General features: G+C 45.5%; 1 protein-coding gene across 2 annotated transcripts in view; it reads left to right on the top strand.

Annotated features, from left to right (window-relative positions):
• The window catches only part of KIAA1614 (KIAA1614 ortholog), a 248,508-nt gene extending 233,143 nt beyond the window's left edge, over positions 1 to 15,365 (top strand). For both annotated transcript variants that reach the window (XM_069232075.1, XM_069232076.1), the window contains exon 10: positions 14,533 to 15,365. In XM_069232075.1, coding sequence (XP_069088176.1) covers positions 14,533 to 14,726 — 194 coding nt within the window. In that variant the 3' untranslated portion in view covers positions 14,727 to 15,365. The remainder of the gene's footprint in view (positions 1 to 14,532) is intronic.
• Positions 15,366 to 15,626: the final 261 nt, after the last annotated feature.

Here is a 15,626-nt window from a genome sequence, read left to right as displayed (position 1 = left end):
CAAGAGAAGGTGTTCTTGGGAGCAAGACTGAATTCATTTCAAGCAAAAGCATTCCCCAGCAAGAAGAGGATTCAGTTCCTGTTGGAAGAAACTTGCCGTTGCCAGAAGGGGCATGCTCTGACAGCGAGGACAATCAGGAAAGCATCAGGAAAGATGGCATCTTGCAATTCAATAATCCCACATGTCAGACTACATATGAGATCAATCCAAGAATGTCTTCAGAATAAATGGTCTCAAGCGACGAGGAGTTGGGAAGATCTAGTAGTTGTCACGCAGAAAGTTCAGGAGAAAATGGCATGGTTCAAAAGGAAAAACATTACTCGGGGAAGATTATTTCTGCAACCAACTCCTACAGTGACCATAATGACAGACGCCTCAGATATGGGATGGGGGGCTCATATGGGCACTCTAAAGATAAGAGGGATATGGAACAATCAGGACGCAGTACACCACACAAATTGTCTGGAACTAAAGACGGTTTGGTTAGCCATGAAAGCGTTTCAGAAACACATTCCCGAAAAGAAATCTCTAATTCAGACGGACAACACAACTGCAATGTTCTATATCAACAAAAAGGGTGGAAAACAATCATCCCTCCCCCAAGGTTATCTCAACAGATCCGGAAATGGGTGAGCCAGAGAGACATAGAGATTCAAGCAGTTCACTTACTAGGAAAGGAAAGTTGCGAGGCAGAGAGGTGAGTAGGTTGGCTGTGGGCTCACACGAATAGAAGGTGAAACAGAAGGTGGTACACAATATTTTCAAAAGCATGGAGCACCCCATTAATTGCGACCCTGTGGAACACGAAATCCAAACTACAATATCCGCAATCTCAGGGGAAAGCCCTTTCGACTTTTCCACTGATTTCCCTATTGCACGGGGTGATCAACAAATGCAAGAGGAGCCGCATGATGCTAGTTCTAATAACATTACAATGGGCAAGACAAACATGGTATTCAGGGCTGATAGAGTTAGCACAGGGGAATATTCAACGCCTGCCAAAAAGACAAAACCTGGGGAAAGGGAAGGTTTTACATCCAGAGCCAGAATATTTCACATTAGCAGCTTGGCTCCTTAAGACATAGAATTTGGGCACTTGAAACTACCAAAAGACACATTAGCATTTTTAAGAGAAGCTAGAAAACCCTTAGCAAGGAAATGTTATATGGCAAAATAGAAAATATTTACAATATGGTGTAAAAAGAAAAATTTTTGTAAAACGATTACAAGGGAGAAACCAGTTCTAAAATATTTAACTCGTTAATACAAGAAGGACTTACTTGTGCTTCTTTAAGAGTTCATTTAGCTGCAATAGTTGCTTATACAAGAGGTCAAATGGGAAAAAGTTTTTTCACATCTCCAATGGTGAAACAATTCCTAGAAGGAGCGAAGAGGATTGCACCACCAAGGAGGGTTTCAGTGCCTACATGGAACCTGAGGCTTGTTCTTATTCAACTCATGGATACACCATTTGAGTCGTTACACAAATTGCAAATGTTTATGTTACAGATGGCTTTTTTTAGTGGTGATTACTTCCTTACGTAGAGTAAGCGAGTTACATGCACTCACTATTCAAGAACCCTATTGCCAGATACATAAAGACAGAATTGTCATGAGAACAGACCCCCATTTCCTACCAAAGGTGGCCTCTCAATTTCATATTAATCAATCTCTTCAACTACCAGGTTTATTTCAAAACCCCAAAATGCATACAGAAAGATGCCTACATACATTGGATACAAGACGTTGCATCATGTATTCCATAAAGAGAACTAAGCTTCTTAGGAAATCTCAGCAATTGTTTGTTGCTTTCTCCAAAAACTTTAAGAGGAAAGCAGTATCAAAGAACACCATTTCAAGATGGATCGCACAATTAATGCAGGGAAAGCCTTACCTAGAGCTCCAGGAGCGCACTCTACATGGAAGAAGGGAGCAACGGTAGCTTTTATATCCAACACACCATTAAAAGAAATTTGCATGGCAGCAACTTGGGCTTCAGTACATACTTTTGCAAATCTTTATTGTATTGACATACAAATGAGTAAAGAAACTCAGGTAGGCCAAAGACTGGTAAGAAATTTATCTTCAAATTTAATATCCGTCTTCAACTCAGCCACCACAATAAAGGAAAACAGCTTTAAAATCAATGCACAGCATGTGAATCCAGGAAAGATTCACATGCGACCCACCCACCTCCACCAAAATGATGGAGAGAAGAAAACAAAAAGAATCTGAAGATGGCGAACTGGAGGGGGGGGCACCCGGAGGAAGTGTGATGATGTCACAACAAAACACCAAATGCCCGACAACAAAAAAACAAAAGTAGAGATAGAGGATGGACACAAATATTTTAGGAAGTGAAATAGTAGTTGATCTGGACCCAACCACTAGATGGCGGAATAATGCACAGCATGTGAATCCAGAAAATCTTCAAGCTTCAAAACTACACCTTCAGGTAAGAAACGTTTTGTTTTTTTAGCTCTCCCTCTCTTGACCTTCTTCCCTGCCAAATTCCCATCCTCTGGTCTCCATGTTATTCTCTCACTTGTGTGCTTCTTCCCCTGCCCCCTTTGTTGCTATCTGCTTTGAGTGCGGCGTTTCTCCTCCTACTCCCACCTAGCTTTATTTTTATTTTACCCCACCCAGTCCCTATTGCTTTCCCCGCTGTCCCTTCCCCGTCACCACCATCGTCGATTTTTATGTTAGATTTTTTGTAAGGGTACTGCAGCAGCTGGCTGTCATCCCCTCCACCTTACACAAAAGCTACTTCAGGCCTTTCCAATTAAAGTGTTATAAATATACCGATCCATCTTCGATCTGTAACTTAAAAAATGGTGCCAGTGTCATTTTGTAGGTGTGCATGTGTTTGCATTGTGGCATATACTTCATAACAAAGGCACTCTTACAGAGTGACTCAGCCTCCAGCATCTGCCGCATTTGTATTTTTCCTTTTGTGCCTTTTGACAGATTCTGCATGAAAGGCTTTTTGCTGATGCTATACAACATCACCAAAAAGCATTAGTAAAGCCAAAAGGTCCCTTCGGAGAGGACTTTTAGGTTTGCCAATGCTTGTTGTATATGGGAGTCTTTTATTGTGGGTTTATAGATTCATATGGTGTGTATTATTGTGCCATCTAGTAGTTGGATCTCGAATTGTTCTCTTCTGCCACTGTATTTGTTTCCTTCTTCGATGCTAGGCAGTCCAGTGGGTATAGTCCCCCTCGCCCCCCTCATAATGTTCATTATATGCCCACAGTGCCCTAGCTTGTGGTTCAGAAAGCACACTCCAGTGCTCCAGGTCACAGTTTGTCCAAATGCCCAAATAAATTAACTCAAAAGGATTAACACAAGGGCTCTAATTTATCAATCCTGTGCATTGTCCTTGCTTCAGTAACATTAGCAAAGCCATGTGAGTGGCAATTTGTGCTGCTTTGTGTGGCTTTGTAAAGAAATGTAATGCACCGCAGCTGCGTGTGCTGTATTATTGTGTGAAAATCGACTTCTCTTTGCAGATGTCTCCCACTTTCTGCCTCAAATTGAACTACTAGATGCTGGTTTTCCGACTCTGACAGTGCACTGAAGCCTACTGAAAAGTGTCCAGTGCCAGCTTTCTTTCCCCTAAAAACGACATACCCAATTGTAACCCAATTCAATCAATCAATCAATCAGGAATTTGTAAAGCACACTACTCACCCGTAAGGGTCTCAAGGAGCTTGGGGGGACGGTGGAGTGTTGCTACTGCTCGAACAGCCAGGTCTTGAGAAGTTTCCTGAAGGTAAGGAGGTCTTTTGTCTGGTGCAGGTGGGTGGGAAGAGTGTTCCGCGTTTTGGCAGCGAGGTGCAAGAATGATCTACCGCCGGTTGTAGTTCTGCGGACGTGCGGGACGGTTGCGAGGGCGAGGTCGACTGAGCTAAGATGCCAGGTCGGGGTGTAGAAGAATTAACTTTAACACCTCTGTAAGTCCCTAGTAAATGGTACCCCTGATATCTAGGGCATAGGTACTAAAAAGGATCCCTATGGGCTCCCACATGTATTGTGCTACCCTGAGGGGCCCACACAACAACACACGCAGACTGCCATCCCAGAAAATGTGAAATGGTTCATACCATTGTGAAAACACAACATTGCACACATCCTGTGTGCAGTACCCAAATACTTTGCATGTCTTATATGTAAGCCACCCCTACAAAAGGCCTTAAGAGCTCTAAGGAAGGGTACATTATAATACATGTGAGGGCATATCTGTATTAGCAGACATGTCCTGTGGTGTGTAGTTTTATTACTAGACATTGCAAGTGACCTGGGAAGCCACCTTAAGGTATGTACTGGGACTGGTCATTACGAGTTACCTAGCTACATAATGGCTTCACTGAAACCTATGGTGTTTGGTATCAAACAACTCATCTTAATAAATCCATGCTGATGCCAGTATTTGATTTATTATGAACGGCATCAAGAGGGCACCTAACAGGTGCCCTCCTGAAAACCTGCAAGTCCTTTAGTGTGCTGTCTTGCTGTTATTGACCAGCCTGCCCCACAGATGAATTTCTGACCCCTGGAAGTGAGAGCCCATGCTCTCAGAGACCAGAAACAATGCCAGCTCCACAGGAAGGTGTTATCACCTCCTCCAGCAGGATGGCTAGTGAATCTACATACCCAGGCCAGTGACTTCAAGGTCCCTGTCAACTTCCCCCAGACCTGAGCGATTCCGCCCCCTGCAGTGAGGCCCATTTGGCACCAGGACAGGTGGGAAATTAGCTATCCAAGTAGATGTTTTGCACCTCCAGGCTAGTAAAACCCCTAAGGTGGGCTGCCTGATGTGGTCCATGAAAGAAGGGTTCCACAACCTTGTTTTTGGTAAAACTAGAAGCTCCGGGATAGGGTTATGTCCACTCTCCACAGGAAGTGGTCATATGGGGGGTGTAGTCCCCCCAGAGGTAAGTAGCCCATTGGCTACTGCCCTACACTCCCATAAATGCCCCTAAATTCAGTATTTAGGTGACCCCCTGACAACATCAGGAACTGAGATGCACGTGACTTGGCACAAAAACCTGCCTGCCTACTCCTGTCCCAGCAATTGCAAAGATCCAACTCGTCCTGCAGCTGTGCATCCACGCAGAGCCTCAGAGGACTGACAGCACTTTGCCCCCCAGTCAGCATCTCCCTTGGAGTGGAGATGCCACTTCCATGCACCACCAGGCACCAACCACAACTGTCCGGTTCTCCATTTTCCTGATCATCGGGTCCACCAAGAGAGCAACTCAGCAGGAGTAGGATCCCGAGTGCCCAGGAGTGCAGCCCTGTCAACCTAGCCTGTCTTCACGACGCTGAGCCTGCCCAGAGCCTCCCTGCACCAATACCCAGAGTACCCTAACCAGTTGCAAACACCAAGTCTTGTTTAGTGTCCAGTCCAGACACCAACACCGCCAAGTCCACCTATTGACGAGGGACATCAGCATCACCAAGGCCAGCACAGAGAGTGGCCCTAATGTCTTGTTTTCCCCTATCTCCAGGTCAACCCCAAGAAGTGAGAGTCTCTAATGCCAGAGACTTGCCGGACAAAACACCTCTGCACCCGAGCTCACCAGCCTGGGCTCCAAAGAATGTACAGTGTATCTGAAGACCTGAGATCCCCACAAGCCGGACCCCCTGTTGGGTTCTGCCAGACAGGTCCCCCAGTCCCCACTTACAGCTTATTTTCTACAGGTACTCTTCCGCATTGATTTCGGTGGTAGTGTTCGAGGTTACCCTTGCAACCAGCACCTCTGCACCCAGACACACTAGGACAGGTAACCTAACACTGCTGGTGGTTCTAAGGTCCTTGGCCTCTACTTACCTTAAGCCCAGAAGATCACAGCTGTAATTCGTTTGCTAGTGACCCTATGCAGTGTATGTTTTTTCCCATAGGAAAACATTGCAGCGTTTGAGGTTTATTCTTCAAATCTTTTTTTATACATATTTTTATTAGATTTTGAAGAAACACTACAAAGGTACACAAACTGGTGTACGTAGATGGTAAATCAACATTGCAGGTAGGAATAATCCAGACAACAATCATTACACCTTTCCACAGCATTATAGTAGGAGTGGATATATAGTATAGATATGTTTGGATGATACAATCGATACAACTGAGGCAAGCATCTATCTTATATCGGTGAGGACTCCGGCTTCTCCTCGGGGACATCGAGGCTATGATATGAAATCCACCCGCCCCAGACCTTATCGAATTTATGTGGGCACCCTCTGGCTTTGTAGGTGATCTTCTCAGCAGCTATATAGAGGTCCATCCCCTTGCCCATTCCCTCATGGTTGGTGGCTCATGGACTCCCCAGTACTTCAACACATCCCTTTTAGCTACTACCAGACCCAAGTTACAGAAGAGTAGCTTTATTCGGGGAGCATTGAAGTCAGTACGTATCCCCAATAGAATATATTTGGGTTTGTCAGGGAGTGTTATCCCTATTGCCCCACACAGCTCGTGCAGCGCCTTTTTCCCAATAAGCATGTATAACTGGGCAAGTCTACAGGGTGTATAAAAACATCCCCTCTAATTCCCCTGCATCTCAAACACTTTGGGGATCCAGCCCTCCCAATTAAATGAAGTTGTGCACAATCAAAATAGATCCGGTGCAGAGTTTTGAGCTGAATAAGCTGCATTCACGACTTGATCGCCACTTCCTTCAGGTGCATTAGGGTTGCTTCCTAGTCCAGGTTACATAGGTCTCCCAGTTCCAATTCCCACCTAGCCCTCAATTTTGCAGGCTGTCCAGTGCATTGTTAGTGATGGTTTTATATATCCAAGAGTCGGCTTCTCCGTCAATTCACCCATTAGTATCCTACCTTCCAGAGGGGTGTACTCCGGTATGTCATATTCTATATCCTCTGCTCTCCATGCATGCCGAAGTTGCAAATATTGGTAATGTTGTGTATCGTGGAGCTGATAGTCTCTCTTGAGTGTTTTATAGGAGATAAAATCCCCATCCTCAATAAGGTCCCTAACAATGGAAATGCTGATTAGGTCTCAGCTCTGGAGCCCTCAGAGTTTCCGCTGTTCTTTAAGGCATGTCCTCATCCACAATGTATTCACCCTGGTGACCCTGTGTTCCCATCCAATAAATCTGTTTGTCTTAGCCCAGGACTCAAGCACTATCCGGGTCACGGGGAGCAGCCTGCCCCTCTCCCTCCATAGACATAGTGATGGAAGGGACGAGTGTGGCTTTGGAGTCATTCTAACGCATAAGTCGGGTGGTCCAACAGGTTGTGGAAACAATTGTTCATGACCAGGGGGTGTGATGCCCAATGATGGGCTCGGATGTCTGGGAGGGCGATTCCCCCATTGTACCGATTCCTTTGTAATGTCTTAAGTGCTATTCTAGGATGACCCTCATCCCATAGTAGTTTTCGGAGCTCCTCATCAGTCTTCACAAGAATCTCCTCTGATATGGTGTAAAATGTGTTCTGGAGCGTGTACAGGTATTTTGGGAGTGTGACCATCTTGAACATGGCTCTTCCTAGTATTGTTATGGGCAGTTTCCTCTAACACTCTGCCCCCGTCTTGAATGCTGCCAGTATTTTGAGAAGGTTCCACTCTAAAGCTCTCTCTCAATTCAGGGTCACATAAATTCCAAAGTATTGGAAACCGTCTTGGTCCAAAAGTAGTCTCCCAGGAAGTAGGGAGGGGTCCAGGTGGCCACCTGTGGGGAAAAGAACAGACGTATCCCAGTTTATGGTGTATCCTGAATGGGCACCATATCTTTTAAATGTCTGAAATGTCGCTTGGATTGACTCTTCCGGGCGGCTAGTATATAGGAGGATATCCTCTGTGCACAATGAGATCTCTTCTGCGATCAGTGACCCTGGCACTCAAAATCCTCTAATATTCTGTTGTGTTCGAACCAGGCAGGCTAAGGTTTCCAATACTAGAGCATAGAGTAAGGGAGACAACGTCCCTCCCTCTCTGTATGGTAAAGTCCGCGGACAGCACCTCATTCATGCGCACGGCTGCTACAGGGGCTCAGTATCTCATTTTTCAAATCTGACAGCGGTATTTTATAAGTTTTGAAATATTGCTAACTCGAAAAGCACTTACCTGATCTTGAAGATCTCAGTGTCTAAATTAATATAAAAATCTATGTTATTTTTCTAAATTGGTCTTGAGTTTCTTCTTGAGTGTGTGTTTCTTTTATTGATTCTTTGTTTTCAACAAATGCTTACCACCATCATCTGAAAAGCCTAAACTGCTCGCCCACGCTACCACAAAAGAGAGCATTTGGGATTATTAATTTAAGCTTTGTAAGCCAATAAGGGTCGATTGGACCTCTACATAGGTAGTCAGCTTCCTACAGTTATGTTATGGGTGCTTGAGAAGGGTGCTGAGCAGAATGAGCTTCAAGGACACAAGCTTGAACTGACCAGCAAAGCAGAGGGAAGGTTAGGCAACTACAGTACCAGGATAATCAAGCTTGACCCAGTCTGAGTAAGTTGTAGTGTTCTATATCAAAGGGTGTAGAGAGGTCACAATGGATGGCAAAGGAAGAGAGCTGGTAGTAGTGGTCAGAGGATAGGAAAGTTAAGAAGTTCTTGAGAGCTGTCATTGTGGGCTGCATTCTTTGGAAACTGAATTTCTGTTGTTATTGTTGGAGAGGAAATATCCCAGTAATTTATGGATCAGACTTTGAAAAGCTTTAGAGAAGAAGGGGAGGAAAGAGCAGTGTTAGTGGTTGAAAAGGACAGCAGAAGCCATTTTTCTGTATGGGGTTGACACTGATGCTTTTGGAGCACGAGAGGGCTGGCATGTTGTAGATCGGGTCAGATTAGGGAGTGTTATGTGTGGAGGGTGTTTTAATCTTTTTGTGGGAACAGGGATAAGGCAAGGCACAGGAGCAGCTGAAGTAGGGAGTACAGGAAGAAGTTCAGCATGCAATTTTTAAAAAGAAGGCAGAAAGGAAACAGTGTGTTAGACAAAGGACTGGTGATGGGGCACTTGAACAGTTCTAATCATTTGAATCTCGGTTTAGAAAACCTTAGTGCCATCATTCGCAGTGAAAGCAATTGCACACTGAGGCCCAGATTTACACTTTTTTAGCGCCGCATTTGCGCCGCTTTTTAGCGCAAACGTACAAAATACAATTGTATTTGCGCCGATTTTGCGTAAAAAAACAACACAAATGCGGCACTAAAAAAGTATAAATATGGGTCTGAGCGTTTTGAGCGGTTGTAGAAAAAAATCGCTGGTACTCAGCAACCTGAGGAGCACATGTGGAGGAAGAAGCGAGTTGTCTAGTGGTAGGAAGAATTAGCGGTGTTGAAGGCAAAGGTCATAGTGTCTCATAAGTTGCCGAAGAACAAGTTATTTACAGTTGGTAAATCCTTACCTTAGACTATCCCCAGGTGTGAGACTGGATCCAGAAGATTTTTGAGCAGTACTCCTGCATGCTGGTAGATGGTGTCATTTGGCTCCGTGTCATTCGCTATGGAAATGATGTGTTATGTAGGCGCCCCCTCAGCACACTGATGTCAATTACTTTCATGAGCATAGAATCATGATGACCACTGGTGTTTAAAAGACTATGGCCCTCAAAAGTTGGTCCCTCACACCTTAACCGGTTTGCAGAGGGGGGAGGATGGAGGGTTGATAAAGAATCTGCATATAGATAGTCTCGAATAGATAAGGAAGATATTTCCAAAGGAAAGTAACCTGTTCATCTGATGAGTTGTAGCTGCAGATTTCTTATCTTAAAATAGATACCCAAGCAATGCCTTTCCAGAGGTGGGTCTGCAAACCCTATTAGACCAAAAAGTCCTGCAGGATCAAATGGACGAAGTGCCCATCATGACGGGCCTGACTGTCCATGTAGTAAAATTTTGTGAACATGTGCAGTGTTGCCCACGTTACTGTCTGGCAGTTGTCCAGGAGAGGTACAGTGTTTGCCAACACCAGCAAACCCTCAAGAAGCTGTTTTTTGGCCAATGGGTAACAGATCTTAAAGCACAGGACGATCCATCGCGAGATGGTCTGCTTCTGCACAGCCTTCCTTTGTTTGTTTCTGACATAGCCCACAAAGAGTTGATCATCCACCCAGAACTCTTTTGTTTTTGGGGCCAGATGGTGGAGTCTCTCCACTTTGGAGGGGTGAAGCAGATAAAAGAGGATAAGCAGGGTAATGCTCTGGCCTACATTGAAGGGAGTGACAACCTTCGGAGGGAAGAAGGCATGTATCCGGAGGACCAGTTTGTCCAGGTAAAATGAAGTTTACAGAGGCTGCATAGAGAGGGCCTAAAATTCACTGACTACCTGGCTAATGTAATGGTCACTAAAAAGCAGTTTTAGTGGTCAGCTGCTGAAGAGGGAAATTGAGCAAAGGTTTGAATGGCACACACATCAGAAAGGTAAGAACAAGGTTGAGGTCCCACTGAGGCATGATAAGTGGTGTTGGGGGAAACGTGCTGCAGACCTATAAGGAACCTGGCTACAACAGGAGATTTAAAAAGAGAAGGTTGGCCCGACAACTGCAGGAATGCAGAGATTGCAGAAAGATTTCCTTTTGGTGGTGCCAAAAGCCTAGCCCTGTTTGGCCAAAGATAGGGCAAACAAAAGAATCTTGGATAATGGTGCAGAAAAGGGTTCAACTTTCTGGGAAATACACCATGACACAAAGTTATCCCAATAGCAGGAGTAAACCAACTTGGTAGCGGAATGCCTGTCTGCCACAATAATATCACTGACTTCAGGCAGAAAGTCAAAAGCTGTCAACTGTTGCCGCTCAATTCCTACGCATGTACATGGAGAGTGCACAGGTTCTAGTGCAGAACCCTGCCCTGTTGCTGTGACAGTAGATCCTCCCAAATAGGCAGCCTGACTGGAAGACTGATGGTCATGTTCAACAGCTCGGAATACCAGGCTCTCCGTGCCCAATCCGGAACCACTAGAATTACAAGGGCCCAGTTGTTCCTGATCTTTTCGAGAACTCTGGGCAGGAGTGGTATTGATAGAAAGGCGTACAGAAGACCAGAGCTCCACTCAAGACAAAAAGCATCTCCGAGCAAGAATCATCTTGAAAACTCCTCATTCTTGGTGGTAGCGAACAGATCTAACCAAGGCTTTCCCTGCTCCTGAGAGACCTTCCACTACCTTCGAATGGAGACGCCATTTGTGATCCGCCTGGCATCTTCGGCTGAGTTTGTCCACTCTGGCATTCAGAGATCCTGCCAGATGCTGAACCACCAGGAAAACGCCCTGGCGCTCCAGCCATGTCCAGAGGTGTGGGACCTCGTGACACAGGGTCCATGACCCCACCCCGCCCTGTTTGTTTCAGTACCACATGGCGGTGATGTAATCCGCGAACACTTGCACCAACCTTCCCTTGATCGAAAGAAGAAAGTCTTCTAATGCCAAGTGAGTTGCCTGAAGCTCCAACAGTTTCATGTGGAGCTCGGACTCTGCTAAAGACCAGAGTCCTCTGATCTCTGCCTTTTCCAGATTGCCGCCCTAGTCCAGGAGGTTGGGGAAGGGAGAAGGGTCTGCCACTGATCCAGTCTCAGTCCATTAGCCACCATTCCATATCTTTTGCAGCTTCCTCAGAGATTTGGGCCATGTTGGAGAAATTTCCTAGACGGTGCACCCACTGGGCCTTCAGGACCCCATGCAGAGCCTGCAAATGCCAGCAGGCATGTGTCACCAGCAGGATGCAGGAGGCCATGAGGCCTAGCAGCCTCAGAGTCAGTCTCACCAAAATTCCAAGATAGCGGCTGAAACATCGGAAACATAGCCTGAATTTCCTGACCTTTCCCCTTGGGAGGATAGGCCAGAAACTGCACTGTGTCCAGAACAGCTTAGATGAAAGGCAGCGTCTCAGATTGAGTCAGGTGCAACTACGGCATGTTGATAGTGAACCCCAGCGAGTGCAAGAGGGTCGCCGTAGTCTGAAGGTGGGTGACAACTGCCTGGGTTGAGCTCGCCCTCCACAGCCAGTCATTAAGGCAGGGGAAGACTGAAATCCCTGACCTCCACAGATAACTGGCAGACACCACCATCCCCTTGGTGAACACCCTGGGGTGCTGGGAAGGCCGAAAGATGGCACAGCAAACTGAAAGTGCTCTTAGCCCACCGTGAACTGCAGATAGCACCTGGGGCCGGCAGGTCGGTGATGTGGAAATATGCGCCCATAAGTCTAACACTTCCATGCAGTCTCCCAGGTCTAGGATAGACAAAACTTGGGCAAGTGTGAGCATTTTAACTTCTCCTTTTTCAAGTAGAGGTTGAGAAGGCACAGATCCAGGATAGGACGAAGTCCTCCATCCTTCTTTGGCATCAGAAAGTAGCAGGAATAACAACCACAACTTACTTCTGATGCAGGCATCTTCTCTATATCTTGCTTGGCCAAAAGAATGTGCATTTCTTGGTTTTTGAAAAGTCGAAAGAGACCAGTCAAAAAATGACTGAGGGGTAGCTCAGACCTGGTCAGTGCTATCTGGCATGGAAAGGGTAAGAGCAGACATCAACATGCCAATGTGGTGCCTGTATAGGTACTGCACATGTCAAAGTCTGGCACGGACAATGCTAACCCAGAGTAAAACAGCACCATACACCGGCATGCAGGGGAACTGCCCATAAATCTTCCAGATCCTGTCTGCCTCCTGTGAATATTGTAAGGTAAGGAATCTGCAGCTAGAAATCCCTATCAGATTTAGCCTTTTGATCTGATAAAAATAATGCATGGGTAGAATGAGAGGACAGAAACCTATGATGCAATCAGGAGAGACTGGGTACATTTAGTGGAGAATGTTTACCTTGATACAGAGCGCAGAGGAGTTGTGTGTATTACAGAGGTTACCGAGGCAATGTAGGTGGAGTGGAGAGCTGCAGCAGTTACCAGGTGGCTGACTAAGTAGCCAGAACGGTGGGGGAAGTCAGTCAACAGGGAGAGGCATCTGTAAGGAATTGAGAGAGAAAGATGAGGTTGAAAGATTTTGTGGGCATGAAGTACTATTTTTTGTTGAGTTCACAGTCAGAGAGCAAGGGTCAGGTTCAAGCTCCCACAAACGAATGTCAGAATTGAAGTTCATGTTGCCAAAAAGCGAATTTAGAATAAATTGATCAGGTAGATATTGGCAGTTATGTCCTACAGTGATCTAGTTTGAAGGTAACTAAATATCAAGGCCAGATTTAAGAGGTCCTAGCTCCATTCCAACACCACATTAGTGTAATTTATTTTATGCTGATGTGGCTTTGGAAGGCCAAAAACCCTGCTCCATATTTACAAAGTAGTGTAAAGATTGCATTGCGCCACTTTGTAACCCCTTGTGCCTCATTAAACTGCACCAGGCATAATGTATGCAAGGGGGGTGTTCTGGCGCAAGGGGGGGGTGAAAAAATGACGCAAAGAAACCTAAGAGATTTCTTTGTGTCATTTTTATCAGCATTTTTAAAACCTGCTAGAGGGAGGCACCCATTGTTTTCAATGGACCTCTTGGGGCTTTTCAGGATTAGCGTAAAAATTACGCTAATCCTGCAAAGCGCCAGACTAGCATAAAAAATGTGGACGCAATTACCCCGGACTACCGCCATGGTTGGTCATATTTAAATACAGCATACACATGGTGGCTTTAGTGAGGCGCTAGGGTGCATGAAAAATGGTGCTGCACTAGGTGCGGCACCACTTTTCATAAATCTGCCCCCAAATGTTGTATGTTTGAATGAGATGACCATGAAATCTTTGAGGGGGTATACACCTGCTACAGCTCTTCCCACAACAAGAGGGAATTATTATCTATGTGGATTATGGTTATTATTGTGGAATGGGATATATCAGTTTTCTTCCCAAGAACATGGAAGAGTATATTTACTAACATTTCACACAGGACAGCAAGCAAAGTTGCAGTGCTGCGTTCTGTGAAATGGAGAGAACAGAAATGCACCATACCTAATAGGATATGGTGCACTTCTGCTCCTTCCTAACTCTGGTGCACTGTGTGGTCCCTAGTAATAATGCAGGTACCTTTACTTCATGCTGCAGGGGTGCCTGCATTACAGGCAGGATTGATTTTGTGCAGGAATGCATACCTTCCCTGCACAAAAACAATCCAAACAGGTAAGAACAAGGAGAAAAAATGATTTTTCCCCTTGTTACGCCATCCTCTTGGAGGTGTACCAATATGACGTCATCCCAGGTTTACAAGCCTTTGTAAATATAGAATTGTGTCAAATCCATTGATGGATACACGGGAACCCACATGCTCCACCCATTGAATGCCCACCAGTTCGAAATTTTAACGTAACGCAGCGCAAGACACTGCATTGCTTTACATTTCTTTACAAAGCCATGCAAGGAGGGTCAAATCACCCTTTGCATGGTTTTGTAAATCTGAATTAAAGAATTGCCCTGCCTTGAATCACCATGCATGACGCAAGGACAACCCAATTCCTTTATAAATCTGCCCAGGAATTGTTTTAAGGTGATGGGACATCAATGCCTTTCTGCGTTTTTTTGTTTATCCTATGACTTCTCAATGCCTCTCTGTCCTTTCCAGGTGTTTATGTACAAGAGATGGCTGATCCCAGAACCGCCAAGCTGTATGCCGGACTGCTCGCAGTTGGTGATGAGATATTAGAGGTTAATGGTGCCAAGGTGGCTGGAGTCAGCCTGGCAGCCCTCCGCGACGCGATGGATCAAGCAGAGAGACTTTCCATCAGACTACTACAGCAGAGACGCCCTGTTCGGTAACATTGACCTCCCGAGTATCACTCGGGACCAAAGAAGCATGACTGTACACCTGCCGCATCCCAGAAATGGCTAAGCAGTGAATCTTTGCAGGATACTGGTCTGTCGCTGCTTCTGTACCAAATATCGCCGGTGACCGGACAAACACAACTAATGAGGGAAAGCACACCACTGTAATGTGCAGCAGGAAAGACACATTCTTTGTGGTTTGGGCATCCCCCTTGCAGGCAAGGGGTCCATGTGATATGCTGGTGATATCTGGGAAACATCTTTCCTACTAATCTGCTTGAGTGAAAGACACTGACATATACATCGGTCATAGTACTGTAGCCAGTGGGTGGTTAGGCATGACTTCTACCGTGACGGGCTACATTCTCATGTACACTACAGATCACGATCTACATGGTTCCATAATAACCCAAGAACCAGTGGGGCATCCGCTCTTATTCTCCTTCAGCTTTGAAACCACACACATGGAAAGAGATGTATGTCAGAGAGAGACAAACTTGAAGGTCAGAAGTGGAGGATTTTGACGCCATCAAGTAACTTGTGCTACTTTCACTGCCACAGTTTTCACTATCTACCCTTGTATTGCAAGCCACCATGCCATCCTTAAGTTATTAAATGTAAAAAAAAACAAAATACAACATGACTTGTTTTGTCACTGTGTCTGTGTCTCTGGGGGAGCTTGCAGGGCAAATCTGCGTATCGATTTGAGAGGTGAAAGAGCTGAGAGAAGTTGGGTGGCGGTGGGGTTATAATGGTGAGCAAATCAGTAATTTATTTTGTAAGTAACTACGGGGCAATTGGATTTTAAAATGTCTTCGCCTGCATAGTGACATGTGTCCTGGCCTCTCTACTTCCCTGAGGCTTGCCATTTGCCCAAAACCAAAGGTATGGCCG

This window comes from Pleurodeles waltl, chromosome 4_2 (assembly GCF_031143425.1).
Source record: "Pleurodeles waltl isolate 20211129_DDA chromosome 4_2, aPleWal1.hap1.20221129, whole genome shotgun sequence".
NCBI lineage: Eukaryota > Metazoa > Chordata > Amphibia > Caudata > Salamandridae > Pleurodeles > Pleurodeles waltl.
Note: the sequence above shows the minus strand (reverse complement) of the source record. Positions and strands in the feature narration are given on the sequence as shown.